The sequence below is a fragment of the Diachasmimorpha longicaudata genome, chromosome 5 (genome assembly GCF_034640455.1).
Source record: "Diachasmimorpha longicaudata isolate KC_UGA_2023 chromosome 5, iyDiaLong2, whole genome shotgun sequence".
NCBI classification, from domain to species: domain Eukaryota; kingdom Metazoa; phylum Arthropoda; class Insecta; order Hymenoptera; family Braconidae; genus Diachasmimorpha; species Diachasmimorpha longicaudata.
The window spans coordinates 8865587-8888132 of NC_087229.1; the positions used below are offsets into that span (position 1 = coordinate 8865587).

Genomic DNA, 22546 nt, shown 5'->3' on the forward strand with positions numbered 1-22546 from the left:
ATAAATTAACGTTATAGTGTAAACACTTTATTACTTGTAAATAAATATTGAACATTCAGAATAAATATTTCTACACGAAACAATTCTCATCAATTGCCAGTTCTGAACAAAAAAAAACTATGGCAAAAATCAACGTGAAACCCATGAATTCTAGTCTCGCATCACCTGATCTCCAAACGAATGATCAGGTCTAGATGATCTACAATAAATAAAAAATGTCAATTAACTACGTGAATAAATTAACTACTGGCTGATCGAGAAATTCTGTTTCCACTGGGTGATCTGGCGGTAATTTTCAGGGGCTCTGAACTCCGCTGATCGTCTCTTCCTCCCCAGCATCATGGGTATCATCATGGCCATGGTGGCAGGGAGCATTCCAGCGCCAACAGCAGCAAGAACCGCTGAATTCATCGGCCTCCCCACCACCGAGGTCCTGAGAGGCCTCTTCTTAGCAACTTTCTGGGACACTTTGCCCGCCTCATACTCTCTCTGGCTCTGATCCACTGTTTTAAATGTCTTCTCAACCTCTAGAAGTCCACCGTGTGATGTCGTTGTATTTGTTCCATTCAACGACGGTAAAACTGTCAGACGTACCTGAATTTTTCATCGATCATTAATTAGATATTTCAATTGATTGGCAGGCCCCGGTGATCGTGCATGACAACTCGTGAACAGGCAATCCATTGGACCATTTGGTCAAGCATTTGTTTTCATCAGGAAAGGGGTCAGCTGAGAGAGGTAAGCGGGGAGGAGGGTTGATAGAGGTGCTTAGAGCATCAGTATCGAAGTTGAAGCTAGATGAGTCCTAGTGAGGATTCCAAGTTTATCGAATGGATTTCGATCGGGAATTTTATTGTTTTTTGTTCAACTCAGTTGAGAATATCACTAGAGTTTCACTGATTCTAGGAAAAACTGCCAAAGCTCGAACGCGTTTTTTATTAACAATCTGCAATTTTATATTTTCAGTTATTCGAAACGAAAATTGGATTCTGTTGATGACTTGCACTGCAAAAAATATTTCATTTTAAATTCTCGTTAAAATTGTCCAGGAGGAAAAATAAAATTGTTTACGTGTTGATTCAAGCTCATCAAATATTTTCATTCATTGAGGAATTAATATCTCCCTCATTATTGAAGAGCACGAAAGCCATCGAGTGATCATTGAACCAAAAAATCAATAGAAATTCCCATCGAAGGTAATGTTATCCATTTAATTTTTCCACGCACCTGAACTCATTCTATTCCAAACTTTCCAACTGATAATCGCCACGTGTTATTCATGATCTTTTGTCCGTTAGGACAGACCAACCTGTCGTTTAGACGTCATCACAGGTATAGCAGGATCACTCTCATCAGTTTTTCTCGTGCCATTAGGCTTGAGACTGATATCATCGACAGTCTCAAACTTGAGAGATCGTTGACGTGACTTCTGATAGCCACGATTTGTCGAGAGGAGTATCCACTGTCCATCCCCAGTGGAGGGATGTGACGGTGGATGTCTATTGTTGTAGTTGTATTGAGAGTAAAATGGTCTTGTGGGTTTCATGTAGTTGGGTTTGTCGCTGATGTGATCGAATTTGTTGGGATAATTGGGCCAGTCGTTGCCGGACTCTTCGGGGTCCGTGGGAAATCTGTCGTGGAATGAATAGCTGGGCTTTGCCAGTTGATCGTACTTTTCCCAGTTGCTGATGGGAAAGTTGGCGGGCCGATTGTCGGTTATTATGTCACTCTGGGGCCGGTGGTGGGAGGGAAAATCCTCCCAAGCGGAGTTGGGACGCTCTGGGGGCCACTTCTGGGCCTGACTTGGGACAATCTCGTACTGATCGTGGGGATAGGTGGGACGAGAAGCCACGGGTTTTGGACGATTCTGCGGCTGCTCATAGTCCGGCCACTGGGGCTTCGGCTTGTCGTACCTGTTTAGAATAATATTTGGAGGGTTAAGAAAGGGATAAAAAGTCAAGAGGCCCAGATTTTTTCGTGCAAATCTTTCCATAGAATTTTTTGAGAAGATGTGAAAAAAAAATGTTTCAACTGTTTACCATGGCTTGTTGTTCTCGTAATGGGGTCGAGATGAATAATCACTGGCCCAGGGTTTTCCAGCACTCGGTTTATCCCATTTATTGGCTTCCGGCCAGGGTCGCTGGACATTTGCGTTGGCCTGCCACTTTGAAATTTTACTCTTCGACCAGGGAACAGCCTCGAGGGTGACCCAGCCGTCTCTGTTATCATTCCCGTTGCTGTAGAATTTATTCCTCTTCGCAGTGTCATTCAGGCCCTAAATAAATATCAAATAATCTCAATCTTCGTAATCAGTTTGATTATAAATTAATTGAATTTTCGCGAAATATTCACTGATCAATGATCCGAATCCCACGTGAATTGTTTTATTGTTTTGCTATTAATTTATCATAATATATATTATGCTGTGGTGCCACCGAAATCACCTCTAGATTATCCAAAGACGTCACATGTCCAGTGACAATTTCCTCTGTGGTCGCAGGTGCTTCGGTGTTCTTCGTCGTGTCTATCTCCAGTAGAGTCAGACCAGGTACTCGCGTCGTCTTCGAGTGGTAGAATGATTTCTCCGTTGTGCTCCTGATCTTATTAGCATACTCATCTAGAAATTTGTTAAGCACATCAGGATCGAACGTGGAACTCTCGACGAACGAGTTACGCTGGTCATGATTAACTTTCAAGCCATCTCTGGTGAGTGAGTCGTCATCCTCGAGCCGATAAATCGCCCTCGACTTATCCTTCTCGCCACTTTCCACCTGTGGCTGAGCTGTTTTCAGGTCATCAGACTGCAGCTTAACGTAGTAGCGAGTGTCACCGATGCTTTTATCTACTGCCAGGACCAACAGTACAATCAACGGAAGTCTGATCAACTCCATCTGCAGATATGGCAAAAACCAATACATTGTGAAATTGATGATGTGGTGGACGCCCTGAATTCGAATAAAAGGACATCCTGGAAAACCTGAGTTAACTTAAGGTACGGGCGGAGCGGTTGACAGATAAATCCGGTCGTTTTCCCACGGGTTTTACTACTAATTATTGGTGCCTTTAATACGAGGTCGAGTATTCAATAAAAGGTTTGAGAATTTTGAAAAAAACTACAGGTGGAATTTTTTTTATCTTTAGTCGCTGCACGCCATATGAACTTTTGAATATTCAAAATCGGGTTTCTACTTACGGAGGCGCCTCATGGACGCAAGGAGATACGGAATTTTTTGCCAGACAGGTTTGTAGAGGCGAAATGAAAACGTTGAAAGTTTCCCATTCGTGAAAATTTAAAAAAATGGAGTGAGCTTCGTGGTGACTGAATATTCAAAGGTTTTTCACTTGGCATTTCGAAAATAATTATGTAACAAATGCACTTTTTTTACTACGTCTGGATGCGGTGTGTGATAGCGAAATTTGTCTCTAAACTGTCTGGCCAAAAAATCCGTATCTCCTTCCGCTCGCGAGGTGGCCTCGTAAGTAGAAACGGACTCCTGCAATTGCGGTCTGACTCATGGATGTTCTCAGTGGACGTAATTAGGATTAATAATAATATTATAAACGAATGGAAAAAAAAGAAGTTGCAGTAGAATTTTTTTAATAGAAAGCGTTAGGTCCCTGAAATTGACACGCAGGAAAAAATTGACTAGAAAGTGGTAGCTAATTAGCTAGACAATTCCGTCAATTCCGAGTCTCTAGGCCTTTTAAAAAATCTATTTAACGTAATAAAATAATAGATAGTTCACTAGAAATCCAATCGAATTGTGAATCGAATTCTCTAGTGTTTCTGTCAATATTTTTTCGTGCGTTCAAAAAAAGCTCAGCAAAATTTCTTAACCAATGTACAACTAAATATCACAAATCACAACATTCTCACGTTTTGGTTCTCACACACGTGTGATTAATTTCATGAATGAATCAATCAGCTCAACCACAGGGATAAAAAAAATAATCACGAGTAGAAATACGAAAAAAATTGAATATTAGACTGATGACCTCGACTGTTCAAGGTCTGAGATGGCTGTGGGTCTCGGTCTATGTCCTCGTTTGCTTTTAATCCAGATCCCCACTTCCTTGAACGAATGGTCCATTTTTCGTCTCACTCCTTTCACGCGCGCAAAGCGAATTGTCTCATCCATTCTCCCTCACATCCTCTCCACCCGTCCCTTTGTCTCTGCGATGCAGTGTCCCTGAAATAACAAAAATAAAAACAAACATCCGTTAAGAATTTGTTGCGATTTTTCACGAGATGTTTCAATTATTACGGGGGGCTTTATGGGACAAACGCTATTAGTCGTATTTTTTTTTTCCCGAGGGGTAATGACTCCTTGGCGATGGGGTTATGCTGAAGTGATGCGATGAAGATGTTTGTCATTCTTTTTTTTGGCAATTATTTTTTTCCACATTTTAAGTGACACGCAGAAACCGTCAACTCTTCATCGTCACGGTCTAATTGTCCTGGAGGCAACTGAAACCTCGGTTGAAGTCCTCAACGTGTCTTTTAGTCTCCTTTCCCCGGGTCCCATCCACTCTCCAACGAAATTAACATTTTCTAGGGGGAAATTGACTGAGGGGAGATGCTATTTCAATCGCTGATTGAAATGTTGGTGAATGATTGTTATTCCAGGGTGGGTGGACTGTGGAATTATGCATAAAAAATAGAGTAGAAATTTTTCTAGAATCGCTGAGTTCTGGTGGGTTCGCTCGGGAAATTCAATTTCTCCAGAAAAAAATGTCGAGTAATTAATTCACGGTTTTTCAACCGGATGCTGCCTCGAAAAATCTCACAGAAAAATTTAATAATTCATGGGGAATTCCTTCGGCAACAAAATTAGTTGTTCTACTCATTTCTTTTCAATAAAATAATGTCAATGAAGTCATTCAAATGCACTCGTAAAAAATTAAATGACAAACCAAACTTTAAAAAATATATTCAATAATAATGTTTAGATGTTGAAGGTTATAAATATGAAATAGTTATTTTATACAGTATTGCGTCATGAGGAATTGTTTAAAAACAACACTCTAGTTATTTTCTTCCTTTGGAAGGAACTATCGAATAAAACGTGTGAGTAGAATTCGTTATCTTCAGCGCACACATGACGGCAAATAATCCTGAACTTTCACCGATGAACAATTCAAACCCGCCCTCAAACTGGTTTTATCACCGGGGGATAAAAATGAAACTCGACTCTATTCCAGGGAAAGGGGAGGGGAAATGATTCTCTGATCACTTGCAATTGATATACCGCAGTTGGATACACGTTGAGGTAGGTCACCGCGTGCTTGCACGTATAGTATTCTCTCGTCATCCGCGAGATCTTCTCGTTGTTGTTTTCTTCTCAGGTTTGCTGTTTTTTTTCGTTTTACTCGGTGCAGTTTAATCGTTCGACTTTCACGTGTAAATTCATTTTCTCTGTCGAGTGCACTCTCCAGTTTTATCGGTATATTTTTTTTTAGGGAAACTGGCGATTTCTGAGTTGTTAACACGATTTCGTTACTTCGACTCGAATAATTTTTACAGCTTCCAGGATATTCACGCACTCTTGAGAATTATTATTATTTTATCCAGCTATAGGTCTCCAGAAATTATGAGGAGAGTAATTTCCTCAACATTCACGAAACTCGCTGGTGGTGCGATCCAGAGATTTTGATATTTTTTTCTCAAGAAAATCAACTGAAAAACATTGGAAAATTTGGTGAAAATGATCACTAAATCGATTGCGTCCTTTCATTAAAATTTTCCGCACATGTCCTGAGAACAACGAAAGTAAGAATGAAGAGTTCTCTTGACCAAACATTTTCCCCAGAAAGCAGGAACTTTCTCAAAGTATAAAATAATTAACGTAAAAATTCTCAATTTGGGTCGTTAATTCTAACTCGTCTATTCCCATCGTTTTTCTCCTTCATCTCATGAAGATGAAAAGGGAGCAGTGGAACCGGGTCAACACAGCTAAATTTCGCTAGAAAGTTTTTCCCTCATTGTTATCCTCCATCCGATTGCCTCCATCTCTTTATTTCCTCACACTCATGATGGTCTTTCTGCCTCCACAACACTGCTCCCTCTCTGACGGAAAAAATCAGCCATTCGTGAGGCGGAAAAACATTTCACCCAGTGGTGGAAATCATCCCACAAAAGAGCCAGTGGTCAAAGTAAGTGGACTGACCGACAATGAAAGTAGCATTCGCGCCTGTTTGATGCACATTTACTCGTCGTTCCCTTCCTTCATCTTCAATGAGTTTTTGCCATAATCATGAGGCTCTGACCCCCTTACCTAGGGCCTTACAGTAGGCCAGCTACAAACATGCCAGATCACAAAATACAGGGTATTCAAAACATTAATCCAAAAATCAATTGCTGAAGATTATCGCAGCTGCTGATTGTCTGGCGATCGAGCGATATTGCACTTGGGCAATAATTTATTTATTCCAGACGAAACTCGCCAACGATTAATAAATAATAGGGCTGAATATAACCCAATAGATAGCCGTTAAGAGTTCAATTATTTATATGTAAATAATTGATGCTTGAATAAAAAGTTGTGTGCAAAATTATCCCAATCAATCTTCTCTTCTTTTTAATTAACGGTTTCCCATAATGGTGGATTACCAATTGAACAGGATCTCAGGCAGAATGTTTTTATAGATAACAACTTCCGTTTAGAATTTATTCAAGATTTTCATCTTGAATATTTCAGTTATCTTTATAATACTTCAGTATTATTTGTTCTCCGAGAAAAAAACTTGACCGGATTTAGATCTAGACTATTTCGCTGTGATTTTTCGAATGCCCTGTATCTCGATAAGCCATAAATATCGAATTGTGCGTCATAAACTGAAACTTCCTCCCCTTTTTTCAGCCAATAATTTTTGCAGTTCTTGAAATCGATTCCATTTTTCTTTCCCGATCGCGAGGGAAGTGGTACTTCTCTCCTGGAAATTACAAACAATCGGTACAATTTCTTGGCCAAGAGAGGTGAAAAAAAAATGAAGAATCCGAGTGAGAGGGCCGTGATCCACTGCAATCGATCCTATTTCTTTGTTTGCACTAGTTTTGTAATGATCGACTTGAGCGATAGAATGTGGGAGTGCTGAGGCAGGGGGGAACCCACGTACTTTGTTCCACTAACCGATGTGCGATAGATCAACAAGAATTAAATCCTGCGACAGGTGGCAAAAAAAGAATTTTCCGGAAGTGCACGAGTGACGATTTTTAAAAAGACTGATAAGACGTTTCTGTGAATTAATCAGTGCCGAGGGGTGGGGTCAAGTTAGGTGGTTTTGAAGTGCGTGCCGAAAGTGGTTTCCAGGATTTTTCATGATTTCACTCCTTTCGCTGGTTTGTTTTAGTTTTCTTGGATGACTATTATGGCCTGCTTACTGAAGCGTTGGTGAGGAGACAGGAATGTAAACAAAGGAATAGTTTTTTGCAATTCATAGTTAAGTGTGGGACACAAGCATTTAGACGATTTTTTTCTGTCTTTCGCTAACACGTGGAAGTGTTTTCCCTGAGGTGTTATAATGGGCTATTCTTAGATCGTGTCCCGATGAATGAGTCTAATCGTTGAAAGAAAATTACTGCTTTACGCACTAGTAACAATATCTTTTCCACAGCCACATTTTCGAATAAAATTTTCTTGTCTATTCAATTCACGAGGTTTCTCCCTAAAATTTTTTCTGCGCAAATATAATTCGACAATTGTAATTTCCCGATGATGACGATTTTTACGCACCATTAAAAACCCTATAAAATAGAAAATTCATTTTTTGGTTCAGTTTATTCCCTAATAAAGTGATCGAAAAGAAATTTCGTCTAATGTGAATCCAAAATTTCTTTCTGTGCGGGAGACGGAAGACGAATTAAAAAAATTTGAATTGTTGGTTCCACCCAGTTTCTTCAAAAAATCAGAATGTGAAGAGAAAACAACAGACGCACTTAATAAAATGTTTCGCAACAAAAAGAAAGAGAATGAAAACAGCAAGCTGACGGAACAAAATATCTTGCGCATCTGACGATTAATGCCACCTGGACAATTGGAGTGAACGACGATTAAGCCAAATTGTCCGAGTTGCATTAGATTTTCACGCTTTTTAAAAATTCGAGAGACACCACTCTAGAAGTGATAAGAATGGGGAACACCAACGGCCACGGTTTAGTTCACGGATTAAGCCAACGGTGGAAAGACGTCGGACGTCTCCCCATTTGTATCAATTAAATCTCGAATTAAGCGATGACGAAGATAAGGGTAGGAATATTCGTGTGCCTCATTGTGATAACCGCCGGAGTTATCACTGAATCGCCCACTGAGGATCACAATCCTCCGGTGAGCGAGGACGTGAGGGAGTTCGACGAGCCGTCAACGTCATCCTCATCCTTATCATCATTATCATCTGTATCAACATCGCCTTCAACATTATCGTCATCACCACCATCACCATCACCATCATCATCATCACCATCATCATTACTGTTACCATCAACAATACTGCCATCATCATCAATCTCGGAGAAGCCCCCGGACCAATCGCTGAGAGCATCAGGTGAGGCCTTCAATCCGAGTGTCTACCTCGGAGAAATAAAGGAAATCAGTTCCGAGCCGCGAATATCGACGATAATTCCCTTCAACAACATCCAGCACGTTCGATTCGAGGGATCTATCGGCCTGGATGGCGACACGAGAGGGATCTACAGACCGCACATCGATCACCATCACTACCATACCGATCACCGGCAAGAGGATTATCATTCCCCAGCTTACGCCGAGGGATATCTCACTGTAGAGATGCCTGCAAAGCCGGTGTACTACACATCCGAGATGCCAAATCATTACGTCAATGTTGAAGTTCAACCCCACGAACCCGTTCATCATCTCCAGGCAATTCAATCTCCCCAGCACCTCCAGACTCTTGACCCCCATCATCACGAGGAACATCAGCCCCTTCATCAGCATCAGCATCTCCCGACCCTCGAGCTGCATCATCACCATCATCAACCACATCAACATCTCGAGACAGTCGAGCCTCAACATCATCTCCATCAGCAACCGACAAAAATCGAATTTGAACCCATTCACTATCAACATCTCACACCGACCAGCAATTACTATCATTACAGCAGTCAGCTACCTCCTATTCATCGGCCGGAAGTGACCCTCACAAAGCCGGAAACACTCCTGTACCTGTCATCCCACCGTGAAACACAACTCATGAAAACTCGAAAGTCTCCGTACAAGTATTATCAGCAAAACGATGACATTCCAATCCATTACATCGAACAAGGACACGCTTTCCCAACTCAGCGCATACGGTAAGCGCAATGGGTGAGGATTATTTCATGACACCACCTGAATTTTTATGTCATTTTTATTTTTTATGACGATGGCATATATCACAGTGATGCTGAAGTTTTTGCGGTTAATTGCGGTTTTTCAGAGTTTCTCCTTGGAAGAAGTTGATACATCTGCTCGGAGCTTTTTTGCCCTTTGGATTGCTCCTGGCAGCACTCAGGCCCAATGTCAGGATTGACAACAATACCACGTGAGTGTGGGTTTCATAGAATTATCGTACTCATCATTGATCACTGGACCTTCTCTTCGGGAACCCAGACAAATTCTGATTTTATTCAGATGTTTTTTAGTACATAAAAAAATGTTTAGAAAAAGTACAAATCATTCAGATTTATTTTTTCCTCTGCTCACATATGACTAGTCTGTTTCAACGAAATAGATCATGGTCGCTACTTAATGTTATGACGTGATCGGCCAGGCATTCTCATGTCATCATCACCTGGCTGCGATTTTTTTTTGATAATTTTTAGTGAACAAATAAAATGAGATAATTGGAGGATTTATTACACATTTCATCCGCTCTTTCAATACTCTTTAGGCAGCCTAGTATAGTGCTGTCAAAGTGGAGAGGCATTGACCTGCCATTGGAGCACAAACGAGACGCGGACGACGCTTGTGAGGACAGATCGCTTTGCGAAATTATTCTCAGTGGAGGCGACGCCGATGCTGAGCTCATTCCCAGCATTCTGTGGAATTTCGCCATCAAGTGAGAATATTATTCATTCAATCGTTGTAAAACAAGATGAGAAAACCTCCATCGATCAAATCTGATAAGTCATCTTCTTTCAAGGTCAACAGATGAAGAGGCCCGCCGAAATGGTCTCTCGGAGATATTCACCGCTGTCAGGAAGAAAGACTGCAATTTTGTGAGTTGCTGAAATACGCCAAATGATTAAAAATAAATAAATACTACCAGAACCCCTAGACTCGGTCCGATTTTCATTTAAAACCTCAGCCCAGTAAATTTTCTAAAAGACAATCACAATTTTTTTTTGCCAAAAAAATTCCAAAATCAGCAACATTTTTTTCCTATTCAGGTCAATTTGTTTTATCACATTTAATACTGATCTGTATAACACATCATTTTTTGGTGGAACTAATTTTTTTTTCTCAGAATCATCACAAAAACATGAATCATGTCCTTTTAGGGTTAAAGAAACGCAACAGCAACTCATCAAGATACAGAATTTACCCGAATCTTGAACGACATTTCTAATCCTCACTCCTTCCCGAGAAATAAAAATCACTCAATCACAAACATCGTGAGAAAGTATCATCTGTGGGAATGAAACTAAAAAGTGAAACAGGGAAAAAAAAGGGAAACCACAAGTCGACTAGATCTGGGGCCCTTTTGCATCACACATTTCTTCCACTCATTTTACTCATTTTCATTTGACATCTCTCTCCCTCTCTCTCACAAACCACTGATCACTCTCCATCTCTCTCTTTTTCACCTTATTCGTACAGCGTCGCGGCGGTACATACCAGTGAAAGTAGTCCCAAGTGGGTCAGACTTGTGTGCCAGTGGTGGCTTGAGAATTTCGTTCTCACTAGCCGAATGCCACACGATTATACCATCTTCAATATGACCTCCCATCGAGATGTGAGACACCGGAAGCCACTGCCCTCTTCCTATCCTCGATATTAATTAATAATTGCAGAATCATCTCATTAACTAAGACAAAATGCAAAATGAGATGCGTTCAGATGAAAAAACTGTGCATTTTCTTGAGAGTCCGGTGAACAATTTCTTTATTGCGAATAAAAGAGAAATATTTTTCAAAATAGTTGACAGTAATTAATTGTCTATATGAGAATGTTTACAAAAAAATAATTATTTTATGATGTGATAATGAATGACACAAATTGGGAGATGAGAAGGATAAATTTCTTAAACCCCTAAGGAGTCGTAGGATGGGGGAGGGGGGATGGGAGTACAGGGGAAGAAATTATGTATTTTGGTCGTATATCTTGGTGATAACTGAAACACAACAAGCAACGAGTTGGAAAGCGTTGCAAAGTCCCACTTTGGAGATAAGTGAAAAAAGGATTTAAGGGGAATGAAAAAGAATTGGAGTTATCACTTAACCACTAACCGGTCCAATGCGATTAGTCGAGTGCAAGCTAAATTCCTAACGAGTTTTCATCTTTCAGGTGTTTTCACTCGAGTCTCAATGGTGTTTTTATTTGGTATCGGCTTTTTGGAGAGTTGTGGCTTTGCGTAGAGAGTGATTCATGGGAATTACATTGGGTGATCTGTTATTAATCACTTTGGATGTGGTTATTAGGACGATTTATTTATCATGGAGAAAATAATTTGGAGATGAACCAGTGATGCTCGTCCATTTCTTGTTGGAATCGCAGGAATTTTGTTAATTGATCAGTGATTTTTGGGGTCTAAAAGTGGAAAGAGACGAAATTCCTGGGCCTGCGAAGATAATTAAACGAAAGTCTTAAAACAACCAGTGAAAAGTAAATAGTCTTTAATCTCCTGGTATTCTTAAATACTTCAAAAGAGAGTTTTTGGGAGAATTCAAATGAAATTCTTTCTATTAATTGTCTTCAATTATGATAATGCTTGAGTAATAAAACAATAAACGTAGAAGTAATACAAAATAATAAATTAATAAATATTTAGCATTTTTTATTCAGGTAAAAATAAGATTTGAAAATTCCGCTCATCAACTAAATGATCATCTGCAAATATTTGCAACACCTCGAATTCCCCGAATGTCCCAATAAATTAGAAACTCCACGCAATATTCCGTTGCAAAGTGCGAAAGTGGTCAACTGAGACAACTCCAGGAAGAATCTCGCATGTAGCTTCATAAATATTCGGCTTCAATGCTGACGAACTTCACCTCGCATACGATTGGAGGTAACCGCATTAAAAATCAGCACATCATTAACAGTGCAGTTATGAAGTGTCGAACCGAGGAAAGTTCAATTCACGGAAACGAACTACTGTTAATTTCCTGCATAAAGATGAACAGTATAAATACTAAAAATAAACCGTACATATGGGCAGTTAAATTGAAAATTTTTATTATTTTACCACCGCACTAGTGATAAAGACAATTTCACTTTGAAATTTGAAAAAAAAATATTTGCAGATCGATGAGAAGGAATTAATTATTCCGAACAATTATTCATAGGTTTGAATTTTAATGAAAAATAGCGCTTGAGGTAATGGTGATGGGAATAATACTAAATAAATCACGTCTCATCCATTAAAAATGAGCAAAAATATCAACCACTCGCGAAGAAATTCTGCCATCACCATATCCCCTGACATTATGCATAGGAAAAATCACCATTCAATGGGTAGAATGTCCTCACCATCCCACACACGTCTCTAATGGTTACCCAAGGACATAAACACCTTTTGTCACGCTATTGTTCAACTCCCAAGAAGTCGCGCGCGATTTCCTTGACACATCAAGCGCTCACCCAATTTTTCCGATCGAGTGTTCGCAGCCAACATTTCAGGGAACAAATTACCGGACAAATACTTGTTCAGGTGGTGGAGATATAGTTTTTCCGGATACTTCGACTCAACTTTTTCTGGTAAGACGTTTCACAGAGGAATTCAATTGTAACATATGGTTTTGCAATTTTTCCTTTATGGTTTTTTTTGTTCGAATCCGCCCAACCCTTTGCAGTGAAAATTCAGAAGAATTTCCGCGCAAATTTACTCGATTTTCTACTGAAATTATCCCGTACGTGAACAGATACCAAATAATGACGCAACACTCATTACGTCCGTGAGCACTAGAAGGCCCATTGGGAAATCTCGCATATCTTGCTACTGTGATTCCGTGAGTGCAGGTGTAACTTGATGATTAATTTGTTTCCACAGCAAACAGAAGTTGATGGGGCCCTTCTCATTGGAGCACACCTCCTGGGCCACTTAAATATTGAAATAGATCGGTACAAAATATGTTATTCGACCGTGACAATTATGTACTAATAAAGACAAATAAGTCCAATGGTGTGGAATCAACTAACACCTCCGGAGGAATGTAGTTGAAAAATATTTGTTTTCGTGGTGTTTACAAAAAAAAAAATTTGAAAATTTTTAAATTTATTTTTAATGATATTATATGTTGTTAAGAAATTACAGGGTCAATTGATAGATTCGTATTCTCCAGATATTCGCCGTAGAAATTCCTCGACATGAATTCCTGGAGAGAAAACAGAGGATCCCATCCTTCGACCCCGAATTCAATGTCTTCCGGCAATATCAGGAGCCGAAGGTTTTCATTACAAAAAATTAATGTATTTATTTTCGCATTAGGCGGCGATCTTTGAGAGTAGAGAGAATATATTTTTCTGAGAATTAATTCCGCGTTATTTTAAACGCATGACGAAAATTCCAATGAAAATATTGATAGTCCGACTGATAAAATACTAAAGGAGAAGTGAAAAATGTCCTCGATGTGTCAGACATTCAGATTCCACTTCTACCTTCTGTGACCTTTCACCCATCTATTATGTGACATTTTGGTAATTCCATCCATTCCAATGAATTAAAAAATCATTGGAATGATTTGAAAAATGATGTGACTGGCTCTCACTTCTCCATAAAAAAAAAATGTCTTCACGAGACTTGGGTCTCCCTGGGTGACTCGGAGCCACTCGAATCTTATCGTCGAACCTTGGAGTGAGGTCAACTTATCTCATTTTACCGCTTCGCACTCGTATTGTAAATGTCGCGCACTAACCCTCCAATGTTTTGCTCCCAATCGTTTATGTTCGAGATAGAACTAATCTCTGAGGACTACAAAGGCAGATGATTATTTCGAGACTTCCTGGTGAGCAATACGAGTGACTTTCGGCTCAGGTATTATTTGGCAACGGCGATTATACTGAATGTACCCCCCGAAAATGGCCTAGTTATTTTTAATAAAAATATGACAAATTAAAACTTGAAAAAATTCCCATTTAAAATTTAATCATTTGAAATTTTATGCGAGATATCAAATTTCTCCAACACAATAACTGACTTCTTTGAGCGCACGTGTACCTTTCCTCAATAATCATTCGGTTTCATTCTCTATTTTTAGTTTCATCGGATTGAGAGTAATTTTCCTAACGAGGGAACTAATGATACCAGAGAAATGACTGTAACACCGTGACAAAGACAATTATTTACAATTCCAGAAACAATAAAAATAACCACAGCATTCACCCACTGATCTGATTCGCTCAACGATCTGTTAATGATGATCGCGTTTTCTTTCGTCGAAATGAAAACGCTCTCTACATTTTTTTATTCGCTGCCCGGGGCATTTCCCATTCTCTTCTTCTGCTCGGTGATACGGGAGATTAAAAAATGAGATGAAAAAATCGGCAAAGTGCCGTGGGATTTTAAGCATCGATGGACATTCCATTAAAATAAAAACAGATAGAAATATTGTTTACGTACAGCCCGCTGAGGTTTATACTGCCACAGACGATATTACTCCCTCGAAAAATCTGCAGTCAAATTCGAATTCCAATAACAACTTCACACAGATTTCCGCAGCTATCGAATATTTGCATCGACGTAACGGTCCGGCCAACGCTCTCACTTTTTCCCATGCTTTCTTTTTACCTTCATTCACCAAAAGGTATAACACATTCATAACTATCCCCATTATCATATTTTTCTTGACAAAAAAAAATCGTCTGACAATAGGGCCCGGGGCTAATACCGAATATCGCGTGTTGGAGTGTCTTTCCCATATCGCCGGCAATCATCGGGTCACCAACATCACAAGGCGCATCGGTACGAAAATCCCAAACTTTCACTTTAAGGTCTCTGAACCCCTTCGTCAGCCAAACAGGTGTGTCTCGCACGCGCCACGGCCATGACAAGTGAACTTGCTACAGCCCATGCAAAACGTCATCAAAAAAAATTGACACAACTCTCTGCGATTTGATTGTCTAGATCTGAGGGTTTCCGGGGGACAAGACAGCAGTGGTGGAAGTGACTATGCTCGCACGTGAATTATCAAATTAACCAGAGTCTGAACTTTCCCATTAATCAGATCAGAGAAATCGTTGGCATTGAACTCTTGGGGTCTGGCAATTTTCGAATTAAATTCATCATCACTTCCTTCCGCAATAATCGCGTTCTGGGAATTTTCGTCTTCTTTCCCTCGAAGTGCAACAATTTTCCCATAAATTCTGCAACCGATCGGTCCATTCCCATGAATTCATTATCGTCTAAATAGCAGCACCTGGAGTAGATCATTCACTTCAGGAATTCGACGGTTGACAATTTTTTACGCCATTCGTAAGTCGAATTGACGAGGCCATATGATTGTTCCCTCTTCAATGGCATTCATCTCTCCCCCAGGAATTTAAATCGATTATCGAAGAAAAATTCCTCCGCATTATTAAATATCTGGCGAAATTCGTTCACAATTTATCCGAAAATATTGTATGAAAAAAAGCACCTGTGCCCAGGAAAAAAAAAGCCTCCCCGTAACAGCCGAAGCAGACACTCCGGCACCACGTGAGCTCCAGGACATTCACCCATCGTTTCCTCACCCAGCCCCTCCACCGAATTCTTTTCACCTCGTGCACAAAACCTGCCGACAATGCATCCGAAAACATCACACAATGGCCTCCAATGACCGTGAAACAACTAGACGATGCTTGACATAAGCCGCTGAATGACACAACATTGTCCTGGAAAATAAGTACAGCAAGTATAACGGTTCTGTCATTGTTCCCCTCCATATATTACACAATAATAAAAATGTCCATCCAACAAATTCATCCCCGATGCTATTATCCTTATTGTTAAATATCCCGGGTCATATCGGTGTAGTACAATTCAACGAGAGACAACTCTTGCGCGTTGGGAGGGCTCCGCAAGACATCGAAGTGGGTCACTGAGAAATCCACTCGTTAGTGTGTGTGCGACATGAGGAGTCACCGGCAGTACCCGGCACCCGTCAGTCGTACGAGAATTGTCCGGGAGTCAACAGGTGCCCCAATCAAGCATTCAACGAATTTTCTTCATTTTTTTTTTGTAAATCAAAATCAAACTAGACGAGTTCAAGTGTCTCATTAAAACAATATCTAAATACGTGCCATGATCGACAGGGGTCGGCTCAGCAACACGAAATAATAAATAAATAATATCGTCGATAAACAAACGAGAGGAAAATTGAATAAAAAAAATGACGTTGAAGGTAATGACATGAAGAGTAACGACTATTTGTGAAAATATCGTATAATTTTGTGAAACCTGAGCGGAAGAGCCCAGATTGATGTTAATAGCTTCCCAATTACACATCACTATCGCGAAAATTATGTAGAGCGGAAATAGTGTGTAAATGTGCGTGATTATGCTATAACGATGCGGTACAGGTTTATTTGTTTATTACTCTCCTTCCATTCCGTCAAAAGTATATAAAATTATAATGCCAACAGTTCGTCCTGATTTTTAACTTCACTTCAGGTTTTCCCACGACGTAAAAAATAAATCTAAAAGCACAGATGTTGTTTCAATAACATCCACTTGATTAATTGGAGCGAATGATGAAAGTGGCGGGAATGACCGTTTGCGCTGTGAATTCCAATGATTTTCTTTTTTATGTACAAAATAAGATCACTTGGTTGGTAGTTAATGTCCATTGGGGATGCTACCAATGGTAGAAAGTAAACCGACCAGCTGTACAATTCACGACATTATTTTCTAATAGTGATGGAAAAGGGGGGCGATGAGCGAAAATGTTCATAAATAACGCAGGAAAAAATTATCATTCAGACGTTGAAAAAAAAAAAAAATAAAATACACTGGGTGAATAGCCAAGGGGGCCATTAAATTTCTCCGTGATCATCAGTTGTATGATTCTGCTATTTCATACTTCATTCATATTTTTATGTCCGTCGTATTTCTTCCTCATTGCACATTGTAATTGAATGAATATAATCATAAATGAGAAAATTCCTGTGGCGCGGACTATTTCGAGAACATCAATCGTGTCGCTCTCTTCACACCGTGAAATTTAAGTTGAGCTGGTGATGCAGACGAGTCGAAAGCACGAAAAATCTAACAATATTTCCTTTTTATTCAACGCTTAGGTGCTTTGAATTTCTTCGGGATTTGTGACTTTTAACAAACGACTCCTTTGACTTTCGACTTGTGACGGGTGATCTGACTTTCTTAACGTTTACTTGGCTCGCTGATATATATTTCGACACCTCACTGACAGACAAGCGTATCAGCGTGGAAATGCATATCATTTAAGCGCGTCTGTCAGTCACCTGTCGATTTTTATCTGATGTCCCAATTATACATCAACAAATATATTTTCAGACGATTTTATTGTGATAATGGTTCTAATATGAAATTCAAATAGGGTGGGTAGACGCATAAAACGCCAAGACTTCATTTTTAGTCATCACTCTTTCAATATTCAATTAAGAGGGAAAGGGTGACTTTTAAGAGGATCTAAATATGAGTCATTAGCCAATGGATAACATTTAAAAATGTTGACACTGAATAAATCTAGAATCCGAGAATTTCCAAAAATTAAGAAATCTCCACTAGACACAAACGAGCCAATTGATCATTAAAGACACGTACAAAATGTATCGGTCTTTTCATGCATATGCATTCAATCGAAAGTATGCAAATACCCGAAGCCATTCACGTATAACCGACTAATTATCATAGAAACTCGACCGGAAAGGAAAGTCCGAAGGAACTTCACCTTGAGCCGTATTTTATTCCAGATGATGTTGTTGGCGATACTGGCCACGTGCCTGGTGATCCGGGCGGAGGTGCCGAAGCCCAGCTACGCCAGAACGATGCTGAAGGTGGGTAGAAGTCTCCCCGGTGAGACCCAGGAGCTGAAGGTCCGAACGAGTGAGGGAAACATCGCGACGCTGATCGTAAAACGTCGAGAAAAATCAGACAGTCTCGATCACCCAGACAGCGTCACACAGTCAGTAGAGGAGCGAAAACCGGAGGAAATCAACAGGAACGAGCCGACGTTCTTCAGACTGAATACCCAGACACCCTCTACCTCACCGGAAGACGATGACGATAGGTGGACACCCCTGGGGGACAGCACTCCCTCCAACACTCTCGAGCCGACGACAGAGTCCTACCTCAGCTGGAAGCCCCTTCCCTCAGACTCCACCAGAGCAACCACTGAGGAGCGGACGAATTACGGTCTGCTCTTCGCTCGAAATTTTCATCAACGAAGCGACAGGACTCTGGAGTCGAAGGACCGAAGGACCTACACAGTCCTCCCGCATCCGCGTCCCCCTACCAGAACCAACATCGGTGCTAATCTCTCGAAAAATCGCGACGGGAAGAACGTTCCCCCAGAGGTCACCGTTCGCTCGGAGATCAACGTCAAAAGCTTTCCGAAAAGAACGCCAATGTCTATCGATGCCGATGGGACACCTGTGATTCACGGAAAACGAGTGCCAGATGAGCCAATTGATAAAATCCAGACGTGGAGAAATGCACGAGTCATCAACAATAAATTAGTTTCGGACGCAACGACACCGGAAGCCGAGGCAACCTCCGAGACCGGCTCCGAGAAACGGAGATTCGAGAGATTCTTCCAGGATGTTAATAGAAGGTGGGTTTGTACTTTTACATAAACACAATTTCTCTTCATTGAAATAAACATCGAGAAACAAACTCGAAGAATGTCATACTAAAAACAGTGTAATGCAATGCTCCCCATATTGTGTTCGTCAGCCTCTTCATCATCGAATTTTCCTAATGACAAATATTCTCAACCAGCAATTCAATGAAGAGAAATACAATAAATAGTGTAAATAATCGAACAAATTACAAAGACAGACAGACAGACGTAAACCGTTATTTCAAACACAGCACCCACCAACAGGCGTTAACCCCGGAACTCTGGCTTCGCAGGTACGGCCGAAACTTCGACGAGGAGCCACGCAACGTCTACTACGAGTGGGATCCCCCACGTCATCGAAATGTGGTATTAAATGCCGACATTTACGAAAACGGTAATGAGCACTATCGCTCCAACATTCAGAAGCGAATGCTCCATCCAGAATCGACACAGGTTTATCCAAACTCCCAGATGTACACACCAGAGAGCCAGAAGATCGCTCCGCTTCCCCTAAAACCCGGACCCCGTGCCCCAGTTCTCCAATACGCCCACCCAGAGTTGGGTGTGCAGCCGGCAAAGATCTTGAAGATCGAGAAGAAACGCCCGGACAACTTTCCGGAGAACCAGAACTCCTTCACAGAGCAGAGGCACAAGAAGAAGTACGTGCTGAATGACAAAAATGTTATCGACTCGTACAGCGCGAAGAACTACTACCCTAATCAGCAATTTTACGGTCTGAAGCGGCCCTCGGAGCCGCCATTTTGGGTGAAGATATCTGAGAACCTGAAGACCCAGTTCTCAACGGGGGTTGAAAAGGTTTCGCAGTTTACGAAGCCAGTCTTCGATCCGCTTGTGGAGGCGACTCAGAAGATCTCCCAGAATCTGGGCCTCTCTCGGGGCCAGTCCGCTCAGGACAAAGTGGGAACGGTCCCCGCGGGCTCATCTATTCTGATCCCAGCTCTGGGTCTGGTAGCATCTGGCGCTGCTCTGGGAATCGGTGCAGTCGCCGTCGGAAGATTTTTGGATGTTGATGTGATGAAACGATCCAGCGAGAATGATGAAGACAGCGAGGAATTGGAGAACCAGCGGGCCCTTCAGGGAGTGTCTGACGGACTGGAATCTCGTCGAGGGGCTCCACTCGCCCCCGAGGAAGGCCACAATCCTAGAAACGAAAGACGAAGGAGGAGTCTGGACGATGGTACTCTCTTCAGCCTTCCCAGTGAGGAAGACGATACCAGAACCAGAAGGTTGAGGAGAACCGGGGCGGACAATCTGGTGGATATAGTGGAGATTGACATACCGTCCAACAAGAACGATGTTATCCTCCTGCTCGAGGACAACCGTCTTCGTTACAACGATCTGACTGACGCCCCCAGAAGTCGACGGAGCCTGAATGACAGGGAATTGGAGAATGCCCTCCAGGATCTCCAGAACTCCGAGACATCTGATAAGCACATCAGTGGGGAGTGGACGCACACCCCCTGCGCCAAGAGAATATTCTGCGATGCCATGATCCAACATGGCGGCGACGCCTCAATGGTCATGGAGAAGAAGATGGAATCGCTTCTTCGCCTGTAAGTCTTCCACTAGTGAAACCTCACTCTTCGAATGAAAAATGAATAGTCAATATCTGGTACTGATGATGACTAATGACTAACGAATGATGTGGCTGTTACTAATGGCCTCGACAACCTCTAACCCATCGATAAGAGAAAAAAAAATATGTCTGGGAGAAACGCTTGACTCGTGTCTCGCGTAAACAGTACAGCATTGATTATTTCCAATCGTCTGAATGAATGTCAGTGGCCGAATGTATGTGAGATTTTTTTTTTTTCCATCGATAGTGTGGGTTATGGGTCTGACTGGGCGCAACTGTACCACACGCGGATAACTTTCTTCTCCTGCTTTCGCCCGCACACACCGCACGTCCCACTGACTGATTCAACTTTTACCTCTTAACACAGTTTCACCGTGCGTGTGTGTATAAATGATTGAGGAGTGGAAAACAAAAATTATTCAAGTATTAGACCTTTCACTGCTGGTGGTCTTTTATGGTTTCGGTGAATTTGTTGATTGGGTAATGGGTAATGGAGATTTTCGGAGTTATGTCAGGTAATGGGGTTTCCGTGTGGTAAGAAAGTTGGAAAAACGGCGCGTTAAGACTCAACAACCGGTGAACAATTTTTTTTTCCTCACTGAGCGCGCGAGTTTATGGTCTTTCATGTTTTGTGAGGTCTTAGGACGTTGTTGAGTGTGATTTCGAGTAGAAGGACAACCAGGACAATTTACGATAGCCCTTGACAGGGAAAATCTGGCCCTCAAATTGGATAGTTCGAACCGAGAGTTGAAAAATTGTTTTTCAAAAATTGTATTACAAGGACTCGGACTATTTGCAATAACATTTCCGTATGATATTCATGAAACAGTTTCCAACTGTGCGTAATTCACATATCATAATCGTCCAAGAACCTGCTGCTCTCGGTCATTAGTTACGCAACTATTTGCATTGAGAGTAATTACCTGCCTCGTAATATACCCTAATTGTTCCATTTTCATACTCAAACGTCTCGACTCTCTCACCGCTTTCTAACGCCGCAATTTCGCTCCACGTCCACTTGTTCACCTTTTGTGTTGTCCATAGGATTCAGCCCGAAGCAGCTGTTCAGGTGTCGAGTCACTTCCACGAGGTCATGGAGGCCGTCAGAAGACACGACTGTTCGAGATTCCAGTGTCCACAGACACGTTCCACCGACGTCTTCATCTAGACTAGAAGCATCTCCAGATTAGTATCACGAGTGGTTAGCCACTGGAACAGCGAAAAAATGTTCAATTATTTTTATTGTGGGGACATTAAATGTTTCAACATCAGGGACAAATTTCCACAGGGTACGGAGATGTGAAAAAACAGCAGTGAAAAATTTAGTGAATTCGTTACTCGATTCTATTGGATTTCTATTGAACTTTCTAGCAGTTGTCGATCCGTTCGATTGCGAAATTCCGCAGCGTATTTTTCCATTCCTTCTTGTTTTATTTTTAAATTAATAATTAGAAGAAAAACAGATGAACACATGTCTGACAATAGCATAATTATTCACTAGACTCGATCAAACACTACGACAGAAAGTTTAATAAATTTCTTTATCAAATTCGCTAGATTTTTCCGTGATATCTCTTCGTGCGTGATGGAAATCCCTCGCAAACCTGAATTTAGCGTAATGACGCAGGACTGCAAAAACAATGTGCACATGTTGCTTTTATGATTAAACATACGATATATTTTATTATTTAATCATTGTGAGAATGCCTGGTACACATGTATTTATTTCAACCTTCGATTTACGTAGATATCTAAGAATTTAATTTAAATAATTTTAATTATCTGTATTCATTCACGTGTATGAGTGTTAACAGGCTAGTTGCATATGAAATAAAATAATTTTTTTTAACGATCGAGTTATTATTCTTACCCCCAGACTGTCGAACTTCAGTGTTGAAGAACATCTGGCGAAACTGCACTTGTGATCACCTTCTCCGTCATTAATCCGTCTGCAAAAAAATTTAATAAGTTTTGATTTCGTAAAAATCTATATTTCC

General features: G+C 40.9%; 3 protein-coding genes across 7 annotated transcripts; 2 read left to right on the forward strand and 1 right to left on the reverse strand.

The window, feature by feature from the left end:
• Window positions 1–5: 5 nt before the first annotated feature.
• On the reverse strand, window positions 6–21713 carry LOC135163096 (uncharacterized). Of its 4 annotated transcripts, none has more exons than XM_064122279.1 (6): window positions 21576–21713; window positions 3878–4190; window positions 2445–2891; window positions 2040–2275; window positions 1310–1913; window positions 6–594 (listed from the first exon to the last, which is right to left on the reverse strand). In XM_064122279.1, the coding sequence occupies exons 3-6, from the start codon at window positions 2889–2891 to the stop codon at window positions 244–246; spliced, it is 1638 nt and encodes a 545-aa protein (XP_063978349.1). In that variant the 5' UTR covers window positions 3878–4190; window positions 21576–21713; the 3' UTR covers window positions 6–243. The 4 variants fall into 4 exon arrangements, with proteins under 4 accessions (XP_063978349.1, XP_063978350.1, XP_063978352.1 ...); XM_064122280.1 differs by having other exon boundaries at window positions 21533–21666; XM_064122282.1 differs by having other exon boundaries at window positions 3997–4190; window positions 21473–21610.
• Window positions 6048–12016, forward strand: LOC135163097 (uncharacterized). Its single transcript, XM_064122283.1, has 5 exons — window positions 6048–9307; window positions 9433–9537; window positions 9886–10053; window positions 10138–10213; window positions 11502–12016. The coding sequence occupies exons 1-5, from the start codon at window positions 8232–8234 to the stop codon at window positions 11577–11579; spliced, it is 1503 nt and encodes a 500-aa protein (XP_063978353.1). The 5' UTR covers window positions 6048–8231; the 3' UTR covers window positions 11580–12016.
• LOC135163092 (uncharacterized) lies at window positions 16253–22399 on the forward strand. Of its 2 annotated transcripts, none has more exons than XM_064122266.1 (4): window positions 16253–16534; window positions 18084–18943; window positions 19204–20526; window positions 21594–22399. In XM_064122266.1, exons 1-4 carry the CDS (start codon window positions 16523–16525, stop codon window positions 21715–21717), a joined length of 2319 nt encoding a protein of 772 aa, XP_063978336.1. In that variant the 5' UTR covers window positions 16253–16522; the 3' UTR covers window positions 21718–22399. The 2 variants fall into 2 exon arrangements, with proteins under 2 accessions (XP_063978336.1, XP_063978337.1); XM_064122267.1 differs by having other exon boundaries at window positions 16259–16534; window positions 19246–20526.
• The last annotated feature ends 147 nt before the right edge of the window (window positions 22400–22546 follow it).

What these genes read in the sequence shown, in the direction of transcription:
- LOC135163096 (XM_064122279.1), bottom strand. Translation starts at nt 2,891, where the DNA reads ATGGAGTTGATCAGACTTCCGTTGATTGTACTGTTGGTCCTGGCAGTA. An exon ending in CGTCTTTGGATAATCTAGAG is followed by an intron (nt 2,276 to 2,444) that starts GTGATTTCGGTG and finishes ATATTTATTTAG; the next exon opens with GGCCTGAATGACACTGCGAA. An exon ending in TACGAGAACAACAAGCCATG is followed by an intron (nt 1,914 to 2,039) that starts GTAAACAGTTGA and finishes TATTCTAAACAG; the next exon opens with GTACGACAAGCCGAAGCCCC.
- LOC135163097 (XM_064122283.1), top strand. Translation starts at nt 8,232, where the DNA reads ATGACGAAGATAAGGGTAGGAATATTCGTGTGCCTCATTGTGATAACC. An exon ending in TTCCCAACTCAGCGCATACG is followed by an intron (nt 9,308 to 9,432) that starts GTAAGCGCAATG and finishes GCGGTTTTTCAG; the next exon opens with AGTTTCTCCTTGGAAGAAGT. An exon ending in GGAAGAAAGACTGCAATTTT is followed by an intron (nt 10,214 to 11,501) that starts GTGAGTTGCTGA and finishes TTCATCTTTCAG; the next exon opens with GTGTTTTCACTCGAGTCTCA.
- LOC135163092 (XM_064122266.1), top strand. An exon ending in TTCCAGGATGTTAATAGAAG is followed by an intron (nt 18,944 to 19,203) that starts GTGGGTTTGTAC and finishes TTTCAAACACAG; the next exon opens with CACCCACCAACAGGCGTTAA. An exon ending in ATGGAATCGCTTCTTCGCCT is followed by an intron (nt 20,527 to 21,593) that starts GTAAGTCTTCCA and finishes TGTTGTCCATAG; the next exon opens with GATTCAGCCCGAAGCAGCTG.